General features: G+C 35.8%; 3 protein-coding genes across 4 annotated transcripts; 2 read left to right on the top strand and 1 right to left on the bottom strand.

Annotated features, from left to right (window-relative positions):
- Nucleotides 1-3156: 3156 nt before the first annotated feature.
- On the bottom strand, nt 3157-5439 carry LOC111794964. Its single transcript, XM_023677183.1, has 4 exons — nt 5083-5439; nt 4211-4306; nt 4069-4117; nt 3157-3632 (listed from the first exon to the last, which is right to left on the bottom strand). The coding sequence occupies exons 1-4, from the start codon at nt 5437-5439 to the stop codon at nt 3544-3546; spliced, it is 591 nt and encodes a 196-aa protein (XP_023532951.1). The 3' UTR covers nt 3157-3543.
- A 459-nt stretch (nt 5440-5898) lies between these two features.
- On the top strand, nt 5899-9088 carry LOC111794629 (cadmium-induced protein AS8). Its single transcript, XM_023676710.1, has 4 exons — nt 5899-6026; nt 7285-7531; nt 7707-7979; nt 8869-9088. Exons 1-4 carry the CDS (start codon nt 6024-6026, stop codon nt 8880-8882), a joined length of 537 nt encoding a protein of 178 aa, XP_023532478.1. The 5' UTR covers nt 5899-6023; the 3' UTR covers nt 8883-9088.
- Nucleotides 9089-10014: 926 nt separating this feature from the next.
- On the top strand, nt 10015-15724 carry LOC111795862 (MOB kinase activator-like 1A). Of its 2 annotated transcripts, none has more exons than XM_023678474.1 (7): nt 10015-10161; nt 11906-11957; nt 13591-13699; nt 13994-14087; nt 14680-14813; nt 14891-15054; nt 15336-15724. In XM_023678474.1, the coding sequence occupies exons 1-7, from the start codon at nt 10139-10141 to the stop codon at nt 15408-15410; spliced, it is 651 nt and encodes a 216-aa protein (XP_023534242.1). In that variant the 5' UTR covers nt 10015-10138; the 3' UTR covers nt 15411-15724. The 2 variants fall into 2 exon arrangements, with proteins under 2 accessions (XP_023534242.1, XP_023534243.1); XM_023678475.1 differs by having other exon boundaries at nt 10016-10161; nt 11909-11957.
- Nucleotides 15725-16394: the final 670 nt, after the last annotated feature.

The following is a 16394-nucleotide window of genomic DNA, read 5'->3' on the forward strand; positions in this document are numbered from 1 at the left end:
TTGTGCGTAACCTTTAGCCACAAGTCGAGCCTTATAACGTATACCAGAAGAGTCTTCCTTTTTTGCAAAAACCCATTTACAACCAATTTCCTTCTTACCTTTTGGAAGTGGTACCAAATCCCAAGTTTGATTTATCTCCAATGATGCTATCTCCTGATTCACAGCCTCTTGCCAGTGTAAGCTATCCGGGCTCTGAATAGCATCTTTGTAGCTGTTAGGAACTCCATCAATCAAAGAGAAAGCATATGCTATCGTATCATCAAACCTTGCAGGTTTTCGAATTACCCTTCGTGGTCTATTCTTGGCGATTGACTCAGGTTCCTCCACTCTTTCATTCACAAGGCTTTGCTCCTCAAGACTTTGCTCTTTTTGTTCTAAGACATCAAAGTTATTATTTACCTGATCAATAGGTTCTTCGGTAGGAGCAACCACATCAGGAGAGAACACCACCTTCTCCACCTGCTTCAATGCCTCGTCATTATTTTCAATTTTCTGCAAAAACATTCCAGACTCATCGAATGTCACATCTCGACTATTAACAATTTTACTTGTTTCTGGACACCATAACCTATAGCCCTTCACACCTTTGCTAAAGCCCATAAACTTGGCTTTTTTTGCTCTAGGATCCAGTTTTGAGTTTGTCACATGATAATAAGCAGGACACCCAAACACATGCAATTTATCATAATCACTAACAGGACTACCTGACCATACCTCAAGCGGAGTTCTCCCACCGTTTCCAGAAACAGGTAAACGATTCACCAAGTGAACTGCATAACTGAGAGCCTCAGCCCAAAATGCCTTACTCAATCCTGCTTGAGACAATATGCATCGAACCTTCTCTATTAATGTCTGGTTCATTCTCTCAGCAACTCCATTTTGTTGTGGCTTACCAGGAACAGTGAAGTGTCGAACGATCCCTTCATCTCGGCATACTTTAAGGAATGGATCATAAGTATATTCTCCCCCGTTGTCTGATCTCAGCTTTTTGATTTTCCTATCCGTCTGATTCTCTACCATTTTCTTCCACTCTAGGAAGATTTGGAGAACCTCGTTTTTGTGCCTCATGGGATACATCCAAACTCTCTTCGAGTAGTCATCAATAAAGGTGACAAACCACCTCTTTCCTCCCAATGAGACATTCTTTGTGGGACCCCATACATCGGTGTGAACATAATCCAAAATACCCTTTGTTTGGTGTATAGCTGTACCAAACTTCACATTTTTTTGTTTACCAAATATACAATGTTCACAGAAATCAATTTTTCCAGTTGTGGCACCCTTAAGGACTCCTTGGTTCACCAATGTCTGAAGCGCCTTCTCACCAGCATGCCCGAGTCGCATGTGCCATAATTTCGATATGTCTTGTTCTTTCGAACTTGCCATAGCAGCATGCCCAATTATTGTGGTTCCGTTGAGGTAGTATATGCTACCTCTTCTAGTTCCTGTAATTGCCACCAAAGCTCCACGAGCTACTTTCAAATTCCCTCCTTCCAAAATGATGCGATAACCACTCGCATCCAAAACGCCAAGTGAAATCAAGTTTTTCTTCAAGTCAGGAACATACCTCACATCTTTGAGTTTTCGTATAACCCCATCAAACATCTTGATTTGTACTGAGCCGATTCCCATTATCTTGCAAGTACTATCATTGCCCATATAGACAACTCCACCATTGAACTTTTTGAAGTCCAAAAACATCTCTTTGTTGGGACACATATGATAGGAGCACCCAGAATCAAGAATCCATTCAATGGTTTGGCTGGCTGATAGGGAGATTGTCAAGGCATCATCTGTATCAGTGTCGTCATCTTTAACCACATTGGACTTCGACCCCTTCTCTTTTAAGATCGAACAATCTTTTTTCCAATGGCCTTTCTGTCGACAATATGCACACTCATTTTTATCAAGTTTTCTCCAATTATCAGATCTACCTCTCGACTTTAATCGAGACTCTCCACATTCGTTCCTTTTCCAGGTAGAAGTTCTTCCATGAGCAGTGAGAACATTTGAGCTAGAGCTTTGATACGTCTCCTTTTCCTTCTTTCGCATCTCATTGTTTATTAAGGCATTTGAAACATCTTCAAAATCAATATTAGTGATTCCATGTAGTAGGGTTGTTACTAAAAACTCGTAGGATTCCGGCAAAGAGTTTAATAACAACAACGCCTTGTCCTCGTCATCAATCTTAACATCAAGATTGAGCAAATCAGTGATGATTTTGTTAAAATCATCCAAATGCTCAGCCATTGAGATACCTTCCTTGTAGTCAAAACGGAAGAGTTTCTTCTTCAAATAGAGTTTATTTTCCACACTCTTCTTCATATATTTCGCTTCAAGCTTGTCCCATAATTCTTTCGCCATGGTAACCTTCATAAATGGATATTTCTGATCCTTGCCAAGACAGGATCGAATAATTCCACAGGCTTGCCGATTTAATTTTGTCCATTCTGCTTCTGTCATGTCTTCAGGCATCTCCTCTTGGAGAGAAACATCGAGGTCTTGCATGACCAGCAAATCGCTAACTTCGCCTCGCCAAACACCAAAATTATTGGTTCCATCAAATTTTTCTACTTCGAGATTGGAACTCCACACTCTCGATCCACGTCGTGATGGTTCGGCCATTTGCAATAATTAATCTGGATGTAACTCAAAAACACAATTCTTGAAAACTGATTTTCAAGAGAATAAACACGATTGTGAGCACGTCTAATGGTCGATGAGGCCCAAACTTTCACAATACCCCCAAATACCACAATAAGGCTCTGATACCACTTGTTGTGCGCCGAAAGCGGAACAAATGTACTCACAACACCAAAGTTACTCAAGACATACAATATGACACTCAAAACTTGATGATTTCAACAGCAGAAAGAATGGCATTATATAGCCTTCTGCTAAACCTAAAGATAAACTAACAAGCCAAAAAAAGACCTTGAGAATAGGTCTTGGTCCTAGAGAATAGGGCTTATGACAGTGTTCAACATAATATTAGAGGTTAGTTTATACTACCAAGTGAAGATATTAGTAATGTTTATTTGTCTAAAAACTATAACATGTAATGAATAGAATTATTGGAATTCAAGAGACATCGTCGAATCACTTGGCTAATTCAGCAAATATACTAGCTACAACATAAACAGATTTTCGAAAGCTTCTAAACTACACTGATTGAGAATTGCGTGGAGAAGAAAATGCTTTGGTTCTTAAGACAAAATAATCCACTTTACCTTATCTGAACTTATGGACAGATAGACAGAAGAAAACGACCAAAGAAATTTCATCAATGTAACTTTTAAGAAATATATTTGCTTCCGGAAAAAAGGCACTTCTAAGATAGTAGAGCCACAAACTATATTAGTTAATTTCAATAAGAACAACATGCTTTGACCGGTGAAAAGAAAGGGAATGAGGAAACGAACCATCATTTGTCATCTAGTGTCTGTTCTTACTTTGTGATGTTGCCGTTCTGAACATGTTGTACTTATGTTAGATTAATAGACTCACCAAAGTCGCCATAAAGCTGCTGTCAATTGGAAGTGATTAGGTAGACGGGATCCCAAAACGGCTGCGAAGAGCATCACTTGATCTCTCAAAGGACTGCGAGACTTCAGTTATGGATGTTTTGCAAACTGCCAATGCGAAAGTGAAAAGACAGTTCCAAATATCAAATAGCAGTTTTAAAACTAAAATAATGGAAATATATCAATCACACCAACTCCATGTCATTTTGATGTCTAAACGTTCTAAGAATATATTGATCAGTGCTTGTGAAGGTTTTAGAAAAAGGATATCAGAACCTTCTTATTGTCGGATTCTATTTTTTTAACAATCCGAAATTTGTTTCATAAATTTAAATTTCTTTCCTGTGTTCCGACTTCTTAAGTAGTATTTGAAACTCTCAAATTGTACTTAAGAAAAGGTTTTCCTGGGAAGGGAGCAAACTTGGAATCATGAAAAGCCATGCAGAACCAGTACAATATGCCATTTCCAGCAGAACATCTATATTGATTGAGATAATCTTGGAGCAATTCGTAGTTAATTATTATTGTTGCAAGTTTGACGTACCCCGATATGTACTATCCTGTTCATGTGCCAAAAACCCTTCATATGAAGCCTAGAAGACAATGAAGCAGAGTGAGCTTTTTGGCACAGAAAAAATAACAATCATGGAAACATTTGTGCAGGTTGGATTTTTTGATTGAGGCACCTTCATTGCTTCCTGACTTTCATAAATTCTTTGAGACATCTTCTTGTACTCCTTCTCTGCTTCATCCATCATTTTCTGGCATGCTTGACTTTGAATCTGTTAAATTAATTGACATGACAATCCAAGATCAATTTCTTATTTATCCTTCCCGCGACAAATGAAGATTCATACAGAAATCAAGAAAATGCATCTATCCAAGATAAAATTTCAGTGATAGCGACGAGTACTTATTCGTGTATCCAAGCTTGTCCATACAAAGACGACTTAAACATAAAACATGTCTTATGTTTATTAAATATCGATTGAAACTATGCATGTCGACCACTGTATATCGATAATACAAGGCTTCAATGGTCAGTGAGAGTGTTCTAAATTTCAACAAGGTGATAGAAATTATCAGTTCAATCGACATATCTTTTAAGCCAAAATTCTCAAGTACAGACCTCTACATTCAACTTCGAGTTTTAGACTAAAACTGTGTTTATAGAGCTTAAAAGTATGGTTATGAAGGTATGAAATAGATAGCGGTTTATATAGCTGCAGTATTACGTGTTTAAGCACAATATGAAAGCAGAGCTTTATAGTGTTCTCTTCTGCCTAATTTTCACTACTGCCCGATGGAATCTTCCGTATCGGAACGGTGAATGCAAGTTGGCGGCGACTTTTTTTTTTATAACTAATTTCAATAGGATTGAACTATAATAACTGCCTCTGACCTAGCTCATGTTCTTTAACCACAGCGAAAGCTTGAGTTATGGATTCTAATCAGCGGAAATCGCAAGAAAAAGAAAAAGTCTATATATGTGTGTGTGTGTGTGTGTGCGCAGCAGTTCGCAGTCATCGTCAAAATCATCAAACAGAGAGAAAGATACCTTGAATCGCTTTTGGAGGCGCGAGTTTGAGGATTCAAGGTCTTCAACGATTTGTGAGTGAGAGTGATCAACGAGGCGCTTGAGATCGTGTAGCTGTGAAGACGCAAGATCCTTGAGATCAGATATAGTACTCAAGCTCGAAATATTTCGAGAAAACGACTTAAAGAGATCAGCGGCGACTCTGTTTTTCGCAGTGTTGGTATTCTCCGGTGACGAAAACTTGCTTACATTGCTGTTAATTTTTCTGCTGAAGATCGCTGACTTTGGAGAATCGGTGGCCGAAGGAGGCGTTAACGGCGGCGTTTCCAGAAGCTCCGCTGCTGAGGACCGACGAGTTCGATCCCCGTTCTTTCCCATCTTCTTGGCTCAATTTCGCTTCCAAGCTCCAAACCGTTATAGCTTAATTTTGCGGGAATATTTATACGCAAATACATTTCCCTCGCTTTTATTTATTTATTTTCAAATTGTTGCAAATCCTGCGATAACTACATTATAGTTTAATTTATTGATATTTTCCAATTTTAATTTAATATTATTAAGATTTTTTTTAATTAAAATTCTAACGTAAAATTGACATTTTACCCATATACATTATAATCGTATGATATATATATATATATAACAAAGATAAATAAGGAATTAAATAATAAAGGAAAATATTAATCAACTATAAATTTTGATTTTTCTTCTCCTTATAATTAAAATAGGTATAAAAACTATATTACACAAATAAAGGAAAAGTTGAAGGTGAATTTGTATTTCCTTAAAAATATAATATTATTTTTTTAAAAAAAGAAGCAGATGACTGAATTTAACGCCTTTTCGCTTACGGGCGTGGCGTTTTATCTAGTTCGGACCAACCCGCTCCCGCCATTCACAGGGCGATTTTTGCAGCGGCGAAGAAGAATCACAGCAACCTAGTATAGAAGGATTGCATTCTTATGGTGTGCGAATTCTTATTTTAATTCATCGTTTATCTTGTTTTTGGCTTAGTCTGCTGCAATTTTGTCTGTAGGTTTAAGTAGTTAGTTTGAGTGGCTCTTATTGCTCGAATTTTCTGCGTCATAGATTGGTTTTTTCCTTTTTTTTTGCATGTTTTATTGATGATTTGTTGTTTGTTTGGTTAAAAAGGGTGGAATGAAGTGAGAAATGGTGTTTTGAAAAGAGTAGGAATGTTTTTATTTCGGGATAATGGATTTCATGTAGCTAGATTGAAAGGCCTCCTGCTGAGTTCAAACATTTTTCTGTGACGGAAGTTTGAATGTTGGAATTAGACGTATATTTGTTTAGCTGTCGCCGGTTGTTGAAAATCCGGACTAATAGTTGATCGTGAAGCACCAAATTGAAATCATAATATTTGAGATGGCGTGTATTAATCTCCTCGTATTCTCCAATTTCCTGATAGCGGAATTCGTAGTGACATTAAAGTAACAAGGAAGGCATAATAATAGGAACTAGTTCGTCCTAGTTGAGATGTGCAACGTTTTCTTCCCCAATGTTGTTGGATTTATCCCTTTTGGCGCGGGGAGAGAGATGCGGTCCGACAAAAGCTTATTAGAAATTTAATTTGGCTGACTAAATTGCTTCAGCCAGGTTCAATTATGAGCTGTTGCAACTTTAGTGCCTGGAGCAGTCATTTCTTTCTGTTGATTTATACACGCATCTTCATAGTTCTTCACAGTTGGGAACTGTACTGGTTTATAAAATATTAAGCCTTATTCATTAAAAATTCTCATTTTCCCTTTTGGTTCTTCTATTCAAAACGCATCACATATGTAGTTTCTTCGACGTAATACATAGTTGTTGACTATTCAGTAATGAAACAAGTTGTAAACTCCTATGATATTCTTTTCTTGTGAATATATTGAATACTGGTGAAATTTTGTCAAAATATCCAAGTTGAAGCTGATTTTGGTCATGTATAAGGATTTGGTTGTGTTTAATAGTTTTACTTTTTGACAACTTATATTGAAGTAGCTCTTTGTCTACAAAATTTCCATATTTTCATCTATACACCAGATAGCGTTGAAAATAGCATGGGTGAAATTCTCAGAACACAAAGACATACATCTCTTCATTTTCTATATTCTTTACTGTGGAGGAAGCATAGAGCTGTTTATAATTGTGTCATTTCAAATACACTGATTGGGTCTGTAAAAGAACATTTGATGATACCATGAGTCCTTTAATGTCTTCAACTAGGTATTGATGATTATAAAAGGCTTATTCCGGAGATACGAAAGATGGAATCCCGTACATCCAACTCTCGGGGCATTTTGGGGGATGGGAATAGGCATGGGCTGTGGTGTTGGATGGGGTCCTGGTTTTGGACCTGAAGTAGTTGGTTATGTTGGTGCTGGATGTGGTCTCGGATTTTGTGTGGGATTCACTGCTGCAGGTCTTGGCATTGGTCTTCCAGCAAATGCGCTTTATCATGTTGCTTACAATGGTACACCATCCTGGCATTTTGTTGTTATACTCCATTATTCTTTAAACACTATTAATACTAAAATGCTTATTTCATGGAATACTCGTGTCGATGCTGCTAAAGAGATTGTTTGACTATTGACTAGCTTCCGAATCGAGTCTTTACTGAAACAGTTGATGGGTTTACTAATTTACAGTTGCCCTGGCCACAAGAAGTGGAGCAGTGGAATTAGTCCAATCCAACAGTCTTCGATCCACAACTTTTTCTGTTTCTAATGGATGGAATGACTTTACACAGCATATATTTGGGCTACAAAGAGAAGCAAGTAGACGATTAACAAACATCAAGCTGGAGTGCTTGGACAAAAAGATTAATTTACCTGATAAGACGATCTTACCAGCCATTCCTACTAAGTCTATTTGTGAAACTGTAGGAACATTAGGTCATCGGCTTTCTCACATTCACAAAGGTAATCCAATATTTTCTCTTTTTGCGTCTTCAACAGGTTGAGAAAATTACTAACCTGCTAGGAATTTGATTGTTTTCAATTGGAATGGAATAATGTTTTACCAGAATTCTTCATTGTTTTTCTTGTCTGAATTCCTTCTCTCATTTTGGTGAGTGTTGATATTTTAGTTCTCTTCACAATCCAATGTTTTCCGAACCAACTTCCAGTGCTCTTCGTTTTCATACTCAAGACCTTGCAGTGTCTTTCGTTTCTGTCCTCTTTCTCTTCTAGCATAAGTAAATGTAATCATGTCTCACTCTGGAATTGGTATACTGGCGTATTCTTTTTATTGTTTTTGTTCTTACTTTGAAGCTTCAATTAAAAAAGAAAAAAAAAACTCACAATTACCAGCCTTACACTTCTAACATCAACCGACTTTCTTGGATAATTACTTTCTTTGATGGTGCCTTTAGCTTTGCCATTCAATATTCTATGTTCTTAGTCTGAAGATGTTCAATGAAAAGAACTCGCAAATTACTTGCCTTGTACATCTTGGTTCATGCTAATTACTTTCTTGGTTCGTTCCTCTGGCTTTGTCCATCAATATTATATGCTAGTGTACTAAAATGACACACCTTAATAGAAGGACAATCGTTGTATGTAATCTCTGTATCTTATTCATTTTCTATGTACTTAATCTTATTCCTTTTCTTCAATCACTACCTGGATATCCTTATTTGTAGTCTCTGTATAATTGTGCAATACTGTAATGCAGCTCTTCCCATCAACATATATTTCCTTAAATACATAAATTGCAATTTCTTCATGTTATTCTGAAGTTCTTTGTTCCTTCCATAATGACTTAATGCTACAGAATAGTTGTAACTCGTGAAAGCTGTCTCTCTTGCAGGTTCAAAAGGTTAACATCTTGAGCACTGAGCTATTGCTATACTGATTTGCTGTACATAGCTGCTTCAGTTACCTAAAGTGAGAGTGAGTAAATATTCAGCATTTTATTTTTACCCGTTATGCTCCTCTTCTTTCTTGGCTTCTGCTGGTAACTGTTTAGGCATATTTCTTTGTACTCTCTTTTGCTCTTAATAAAGTATTTTAGGGTCTTCTTTCAGTCAGATTTAGAGTGTAAGCAGCTCCATTTGGACGTCGAATCAATCTCGTGGTTCGACTCGATTTGATCTGTTTTGTCTTTCCTTTTACTCTTTTTTTTTCCCCTCTTTATCTGGGGTCTAATTTCAGTCAGATTTGGAGTGTAAGCAGCTCCATTTAGATGTTGAATCAATCTTGTGGTTGGACTGGATTTGATCGGTCTTGTCCTTCCTTTTTATGTTTGGGCAAAGTCCTAGAAACTAGTTCATGCTCATCAAATTAATGATTCAATGAAAATAATGAAAATGGTTAAAATATATATTATCGATCAAGAGGTTAGAAGTTTGAATCTTGCCGTGAAAGATGCCATTTAAGAAAATTTTGAAATATGTTTTAGAACTCTTGGAATAACACATTCCAATTAATGTTTTTTAAGAGATTCTTAACAGAATTCAAGGGGAATACAAATCCTGATGTGCTTGAATTTCATGCATCATTTTATTCTGCTTCATGCTAACGCTGTCTAAGAATCAAACCGACCTTCGAAATTGGCTTTGATCTGTCCAGATTGAGGCCCTTATGTGTCGCTCTGCAATTTATGCATTTTATTTTATTTTAATATAAATCTGATTAATAAAATTGAAAATGTTAAAATATAAAAAATGAAACTTGAAAAATTATTTAATAATTTAATAATTTAATTTAATTTATGTCACGTCAAATTTGGAGTTGAAATTACCCGTTAATATATTAATAATTAAAAATGACGTGGAAATGGTAAATTCAAACCTAATTCCGTTATTAGAGATGGCTGAAAAAAGTACAAAAAAAAAAAGAAATTAACTTAAAAAATAATAAGAAAAAAAATAAGAGAGAGAAGAAAATCACCGGAAGCGCACTAAATAGCTGGAAAAAGAGGGGCATGTTTTAGATTCCCCAAAAGTAGAGGGGAAATCATGCAAAAAGACAAAAGTTAGCGCCTTTTTTTTTTTCCTTCCTCCAGCTCGACGAAATAACGCGAAGACTCGGAAATCCAGCTCTCTCTCTCGCGCGCTTGTTCTTCCGTCTCTGAAGCGATGAGTCTCTTCGGTCTGGGCAGGTAGATTGAAATCATTGACGTTATTTTTTTTGAAATTTTCCTCTTCGGATTGATTAATTCCCTTTTCTCTTTCCGGTGATCCGGAATTCAGTTGGTTCCTTGATTTTGATGGTTTGAGTAGGATCGTGGGATTTTCTCTATCAGCTTCATCAGATCTGCTGTCTTGTTTGTCCCATTTTGAGTGTGGAATTGGTTCTTCTGATGCGATTTTGAGCTTCTTGAATTTTAGTTAACGTGTGCAGATGCACATGCGTGTTAATTGCCCATGCATGTGCAGATGCGCCTTCTGTGTGAGTTTGTTTTCAATTTTTGTATGCTTGATTTGTATCAGATAGCCGTGTCGTTCATGATTGTCGTTGTCCTGTGAAATTAGGTTCACAGCATACTGTAAGATGTTTGTTTTGTTTTGTTTTCTCGTTTTTTTGGATGGATTATTCTATCAACTTCTTATGGGCGATCAATCGGTGATTCATTCACTTTCGTGTCAAATTGCCCCGTGTTCATTTGTGAGTTTGCGTGAAAAGCAGTTAGTGATTGTCAATTTGCCTCTTGATTTTTTTCTTTCTTTTTGTACGTATTTTTATTGGGACGATGTGGGTTTTATTTGGGTACAAGTCGCGACAGAATAGTTATTTACGAGTACCAATGCCAATTGTATAGATGGGGAGTTTTGTGGTTACGTAGTTGTGCGTGTTGCAGGAAGTTTTCCTTATGGGAAGCCTTAAAGAATTATTTTAGAATAAAAGGTCAATTACTTTGGAAGAATGAGTTGTACCAACAAAAATTATCAGATTAGCAGTGAGAATATGGCTAGAAAAACAATTCCATGTAATTCAAAACTGTGAATTTCACATCATGATTGTGAGTGTTAAATTTCTTTTCAGGTTCCACGAAATTTCAATGGTTATGGTATGCATAATTCATAAGATCAGCATGCAACGCCTTGTGAAGAAATATGTCCACTTTGTCTTCAATTTACACCCAAGGCACATAAACATCACAGATCAGAAGGTCAAAATGTTAGGTTTTGAAGTTGTCAATAAGTTTTTGCTTGAAGGTATTATGTCAGAAAATAAGATTATGATGGGATGGAGGACTTGTGTTTTAGGAAGATAATCCACGTGGGTTGGAAATTGGAGTGAGTTATCACATAATTTATAGACCTTAGATATGTTAGATTGCTTGTAGATAGATTTTGAGTACAAAGACTGGGATCCGGAAGAAAATGGGAGACTGTTAAATTGTTGGGCTCTTAATGGATCTATCTCTTTAAGCTATTTCATGGTTAATTTCAATTGGAGTAGTTTCTTATAAACTTCTCTGGCCTTGAGTAAGTTGATGCCATATCTGCTCATCAATTTGGTACTTTTCCTTGTCAATAATAAGTTGGTTTCCCATCTGAAAGAAAGAACTTGCGTGTAGGAATACTTATCTGAGGGTAAGAAGGTTAGAAAAAACCTAGGTATGGTTATGGTGCTTGATTTTACTTCTTAGAAAGAGTCCCTGATGGCAAGAACAGTGTGACATATGGATGGTTGTCCAGCATTAGGGAAACATGACACAGTCAAACCTATGCTACAATTATTGCTTATCCCGTTTATCGCTCTCACTATTCTGACAATGTCATGGCATCTTTATTACGCGATTGAGTGAAAGTTAGTTGTTGATGTTGGTGTTTGCCTGTGTTATTTATGCCTTAACCACATATGCTGTCTGTAATACATCCCAAAAAATTGTCTTGCAGCAGAAATCAAAGGACTTTTCGCCCCAAAAAGAGTGCACCATCGGGGAGTAAGGTTTGGCCTCCTTATTACTTATAAAGATGGAACATTAACTTCATCGTACTTCATTGGAAGTGTTTTTTTGTTATTCCTTTGGCATGATTGCCCTTTCTTTTGTAATTTTTTTATTATCAATGAAATGAAGGAATATGTGTTTCTCATAAAAAAAAATGTAAGTGATATTAAATTAACACTCTTCATTTGTTGCTTTTTGTAATGAATGCATCTGCTTTGTTTCAAACGACCTCCCAACTATAAGTCGTGATTTGTAAGGACCTATTTTCTTTATTATATTCCATGAGAAAAACCACCGATGTGGTCTCTTCACCAGAAATTATATCTCAATGTTAGCCGAAACAGTGAAAAGAGTAGGAGCAAATGCTAGATATAACAGGCAACTGAAAGGTGATTAATCCTGATCTTTTCTATCTTTCTGTGAGGATCATTGATATTGATCTTCCATGTTGGTTGCTCTTTGCCTCTGTATGAGGATAAGTGATATTCGTCTTTGGTTTGAGCTACGGATGNTTTTTTTTTTTTTTTTTTTTTTTTTTTTTTTTTTTTTTTTTTTTTTTTTTTTTTTTTTTTTTTTTTTACTTGAGGCATTGCATCAGTGAGGGGGAAGAGACCTGAGCCATGGAAGCAAACTTAGTGCTGAAAGAAATGGAAGTTAACGGTCTCCTTGAATCACATAATAACTCTTTTAATTACTTGGGGTATCATATCTTTTAACCTTGCTGTAAGGATCTTATTTTAGGGCAAGGTATTGGTCCTAAGGAAGAAGAAAGGAAGAGAGATGCAAAGGAGTGATGTTCCCACCAGATGATAAATCTAAGAATATCTCCTTCCTGAACCTTGAGAATGGAGCTCGTTTGAAACTTGACTATTTCAATTCTTTTAGAACTATTTTCCTTTTGTAATTGGTTCACATCGAGGTGCATTTGTGTTAACTTTTCTGTGGGAGACGGTACAATTTGATTGAACAGTTTTAGTATGTTTCTCCATTTCAAAAAATAAGAAAAAAGAATTCAGAATCTTTGTGGTGAGTATGTCTACTCAGCTTCTTGCAAGGTGTCGTCAAGATGCTACTTAGTTTGGAAGGCAGACCTCAACTGTGATAATGGTCTAATTTCAGACATTTTAGTTGGAAATCTAGATGTTTTCTTTTGGACTGGTTCGTATACCAAAATTTTAGAAGTATGGTTTTCTATCAAGCAAACCTGGAAGGCATTTTTGCACTCAAGTTTTTGCCTGGAGTTTGTGGTTCCGGCCAACCACCTTTATCAAGAGGCTAAGTAAGTTGTTTTGGAAAAGATACTGAGATAATAAAGCTCTGATTACCAGGGCCATATAATTTTAAATGTGAAGTTAGTTATCTCATTATTCAACACTGTTCTCAAGGCTTATTTGACAGGGAAAAGATCAACCATTAGTTGTGTATCTCATGATGTAGTTTTATTTTGTCTGATTTTGATCAAGTGGCCATCTGCTAAAGTTCTAGATCGGGATATGATATTTATTCTTGTTCTAAATGATGCAAATCTTCAAATGTAGGTCAATGAAAATTGTTTGTATTTCTTCCATGAAGGTACTCTATTATGATAACTTCTCTTGATGAATGTTTCATTGATGTTCTCTCTTATTGCAGGGGGCTCAACTCAGAAAGCATATTGATGCCACTCTTGGTAGTGGAAACTTGAGGGAAGCAGTTAGACTTCCAACTGGGGAGGATTTGAATGAATGGCTGGCTGTTAACAGTGAGTTGTACATTCTGCCTACTCTATGTTCTCTCTCCTTCAGTTCTTTCTTTCATGTTGATAAGCCCTTTTTTATGAATTGGTTAATGGTTTTACAATTTCTGTGACTATGTATTATCATACCTTCTGCTTACTATGTCTCTCATAAACGCTTTGTTCTTTTCTCCTTGTATTTGATGAATGTTGTTACATTCTTTATCCAGTCGACACAGAACATGTTGTTTTCACCATTTCTATTTAGCCAGGATCCTTCGTAAAATCAATCTCTAAAATACAGTTGAATTTTTATTTCAGCTGTGGATTTCTTCAACCAGGTGAATTTGCTATATGGAACCCTCACAGAGTTCTGTACTCCTGAGAATTGTCCTACAATGACTGCTGGACCCAAGTACGGGATACTGGATAATAGTCGAGTTTCTTCTGATGTTTAACACAAATTAGAAATTTACTCTGTACAAGACAGTCCTTTCAATCATTTCAACTTTTTTTTTTTTTTTGACTTGTTTGTGTGACTACAGTTATCTTGAGTAACTTGTCATGCATGCTTTCTGAATATAGGAATTTTTCAATTTATTTGAGTGTTGCTTGCTGTATTATATGGTTGATGGTTCATACAAGGAAAAATAGTGTATTTTGTAGGGTCATTCGCTTGTTTGCTGATTCTACTGCTATATTTATTTGTAATAAATTTAGGTGTAGAACTTTTTAGTGTGGGTTTTGAGTGCTTATACCTGAATGATGACTATATGGATATCCTTGCATTTGAATGACGTTTCTCTTTGTTTTGAAACGTTTCTTTGAACTCCTAAATATGGTTTCAGTTTATACCTAGATCATTTCAAACCCTGTCCATTCCAAGAAATTATGCCTATTTTGACGTATGAACATGGAGCTTGATTATCTAATTTCCTTGAGAATCCTTTTTTCTTATTTTTTCTCCATCCTCTGTTCCTCTGAAAAGTTTTAAATTAATTTTACAGGTATGAGTATAGGTGGGCTGATGGTGTACAAATTAAAAAGCCTATTGAGGTCTCTGCTTCAAAATACGTTGAATATTTAATGGATTGGATTGAATCTCAGCTCGATGACGAATCAATATTCCCTCAAAAGCTTGGTAATCATCAGTCGTGTTTGCTAAAAAAGTTGAGTTTCTGGGATTATTCTTATTAATTGTTCGATTTCCTTTGTTAGGTACGCCATTTCCTCCAAACTTCAAGGAGGTTGTGAAGACGATATTTAAAAGGTTGTTCCGTGTATACGCCCACATATACCATTCTCACTTCCAGAAAATTGTGAGCCTTAAGGAGGAGGCACATTTAAATACATGCTTCAAGCATTTCATACTTTTTACCCATGTAAGTCATTCATTCAGATTAGCTTATTTTTATAATTTATTATTTCTACTGGCAGTTTATATATTTTTTTTTTATAAAACAAGTGCTTCCACTACGCCTAGAAAGCACATTAATTATATGGCTATGGTCGGTTCTTGAACATATTAACTCAATGATTAAGAAATTATGTTAGGAGGAAGATGGTTTATTGTTCACTCGTTGACATATTACAATCATGTTTTCTTGGCTAGAACACTTGTATCTTTCAAGAATCTTACTCGTTTACCGTGCCATTTCTCCAGGAATTTGGTTTAATTGACAAAAGGGAGCTGGCTCCGCTTCAGGAGCTGATTGAATCCATTATTGTTCCATACTGAACAGGTTTACATAACTGGACAGAAAACCTATTCTAGAGACACAACTAATGAAATAATCAATTGCTTTCTGCATTTTACTGTAATGTTTGTATGGTGGTGTTATTGTGTACATGTGTTCTGTATTTGAATGTTTTAAGTTTGTGGATGCTCCTCTTCCCATGGACCAAGCTGATTAAGGAAACCAGCTTCTTGGTTCAAAGGGAATGAAGTTGATGGCTTGCTAGGTTAAATGTATCTTCTCCTTTTTCTCACATGAGGTGTTAGCATTTCAAATTGCATAAATTTCAATACAGGTTACTGTTTGAGGTGGTAAATTTTTATTTATGTATTCTTATGAGCATGGTGTAAACTCTCTTGTTTGCATTGCCATCCAACATTTTTTGTACTTCGGAAGGTTTCATCGGCACGAGTAGCAATATGTTATGCATATTACTTTAGTTCTTTCTGACATGAAAATGTCGTAAATGTCGAAAAAAAAAAATGCAACAAATTGTCAACATGGTCACTTGTAGCTTATTTTGATATCTTTTTATTTTCTCTTCCTTATAAGACCTTGTGAGTTTGTGGTCTTTTATGAGTCGGTTGATGATATTTTGGTTTTCCTTTCCAGCTTTTTGAGAAATAGTAGCATTTGACAACTATTTTTGTTTCTAATTTTCCTTTTTTTTAGAAATATTTCCAGAATTGTGAAGTAAGAACTTTGAATACGACACATTATGGTTATGTTTTTTCAAATATAAATAAAAGCATTTTTTCTTCATTAACTTTAAATTACACAATAAATATTACATAATTCTTTTTTTATATTTAATTGTAAAAGCTATTTTCATGAAATTTGTTAGAATTTTATCTAATTTTTAAGAAGCTAGATAGGTTTATCGATTTCTTTTTTCACTAAAAAAAAGGAAGAACAAGGAAAAAAATTTCCACCTAAATTAAACAATGGAAAATTGACAATATTCTGTTATGTCGTCATTTGCATTT

Source organism: Cucurbita pepo, chromosome LG05 (genome assembly GCF_002806865.2).
Source record: "Cucurbita pepo subsp. pepo cultivar mu-cu-16 chromosome LG05, ASM280686v2, whole genome shotgun sequence".
Taxonomy (NCBI): domain Eukaryota; kingdom Viridiplantae; phylum Streptophyta; class Magnoliopsida; order Cucurbitales; family Cucurbitaceae; genus Cucurbita; species Cucurbita pepo.

Excerpts from the sequence above, each read along its gene's own strand:
- LOC111794964 (XM_023677183.1), bottom strand. The coding sequence starts at position 5,439 with ATGGGAAAGAACGGGGATCGAACTCGTCGGTCCTCAGCAGCGGAGCTT. Across the intron at positions 4,307-5,082 it reads GCCTCCAAAAGCGATTCAAG|ATTCAAAGTCAAGCATGCCA; the intron begins GTATCTTTCTCT and ends TTAATTTAACAG. Across the intron at positions 4,118-4,210 it reads AAAGTCAGGAAGCAATGAAG|GCTTCATATGAAGGGTTTTT; the intron begins GTGCCTCAATCA and ends ATTGTCTTCTAG.
- LOC111794629 (XM_023676710.1), top strand. Across the intron at positions 7,532-7,706 it reads TTATCATGTTGCTTACAATG|TTGCCCTGGCCACAAGAAGT; the intron begins GTACACCATCCT and ends ACTAATTTACAG.
- LOC111795862 (XM_023678474.1), top strand. The coding sequence starts at position 10,139 with ATGAGTCTCTTCGGTCTGGGCAG. Across the intron at positions 10,162-11,905 it reads AGTCTCTTCGGTCTGGGCAG|CAGAAATCAAAGGACTTTTC; the intron begins GTAGATTGAAAT and ends ATTGTCTTGCAG. Across the intron at positions 11,958-13,590 it reads GTGCACCATCGGGGAGTAAG|GGGGCTCAACTCAGAAAGCA; the intron begins GTTTGGCCTCCT and ends CTCTTATTGCAG.